Source organism: Gavialis gangeticus, unplaced genomic scaffold (genome assembly GCF_001723915.1).
Source record: "Gavialis gangeticus isolate Ggan-Ray unplaced genomic scaffold, GavGan_comp1, whole genome shotgun sequence".
Lineage (NCBI taxonomy): Eukaryota > Metazoa > Chordata > Crocodylia > Gavialidae > Gavialis > Gavialis gangeticus.
In genome coordinates this window covers 4,285,011-4,286,017 of record NW_017729005.1, presented here as the reverse complement: position 1 = coordinate 4,286,017, position 1,007 = coordinate 4,285,011, and the positions used below count along the sequence as shown (strand labels likewise).

Here is a 1,007-nt window from a genome sequence, read left to right as displayed (position 1 = left end):
GGATGTGTTGGCCGCGGTTCCCGGTCGCGATCCCCGCGCTGCAGCTCGGGTCGGTAACGTGCCCGTCTCCCTTGCAGGCGATGGAGCATGCGAACGGCATGGAGCTGGATGGCCGCAGGATCCGCGTGGATTACTCCATCACCAAGCGAGCGCACACGCCCACCCCGGGGATCTACATGGGCAGACCCACACAGTAAGGAATTGAGTCTTGTTATGTAAATGGCATCAGATCGGAGTGGAGTGAGTATCTTAACTACAGCGGGTGGAGTTAAACTGTGGATACTCAGCAGCCTTTTTTACTAGAAGGGAATCTGTCTGTTGGTTGATTAGTTAATTGGTTTGGTTTAGTTACAGCTGTGTCTTCTAAATTACTCTTAAGAGACTTAAGTCCTTCTCTAGTATAACTAGTATTATGTGGATTTTTCCAAAAGTCTCATAATGCCACCTGAAAAATACTTAAAATAAACTGCAAAATATCCTTTATCCATCCCAACTCTTGAACCCTATTCAATCAGTAAGAGAGAGTTAGATACCTAATACCATTGTGGTTCTGAGCCTTAATGTGTGTTCCTAAGCCCAACAGAAAAGTTGGGTTATTGAGTCTGACAGACTATTTGGGGAAGGATTGCCACTGAAGAAAATGTTTTGACTTTCAGAGTTATCATTTGTAAGAGAAGCAGACTATTATACTTGCATTGTACCTGTGTGTGTGTTTGTTTGGTTTTAACTAGCAGTGGAGGTGGCGGTGGTGGAGGAGCAGGTCGGCGTCGCGATTCCTATTATGACAGAGGGTACGACAGAGGATATGACAGATATGAAGAATATGATTACCGGTACAGGTAACTAGGTTTTCAATAACAACATGCTCTTCTTAAGTATGGTGCGTTTGGGGAGCACTTGTAGTACCAGCAGGAAGCTAGTATCTTTAAAATAAACTGCATGCCAAAAAATGCTTTGTAGACAGAACCTTACTGTAGATGAAGAATGTAGGGAGATTTTTTTTTAAA

At 43.8% G+C, this 1,007-nt stretch overlaps 1 protein-coding gene across 3 annotated transcripts in view; it reads left to right on the top strand.

The window, feature by feature from the left end:
* Positions 1-1,007, top strand: part of TRA2A (transformer 2 alpha homolog) — a 73,064-nt gene that overhangs the window by 64,810 nt on the left and 7,247 nt on the right. The window contains exons 5-6 of one of the 3 annotated variants that reach the window (XM_019508581.1): positions 78-193; positions 735-839. In XM_019508581.1, the coding sequence (XP_019364126.1) occupies positions 78-193; positions 735-839 (221 nt within the window). Of the gene's footprint in view, positions 1-77; positions 194-731; positions 840-1,007 lie in introns of all 3 variants that reach the window. The other 2 variants (XM_019508582.1, XM_019508580.1) reach the window with 2 other exon arrangements.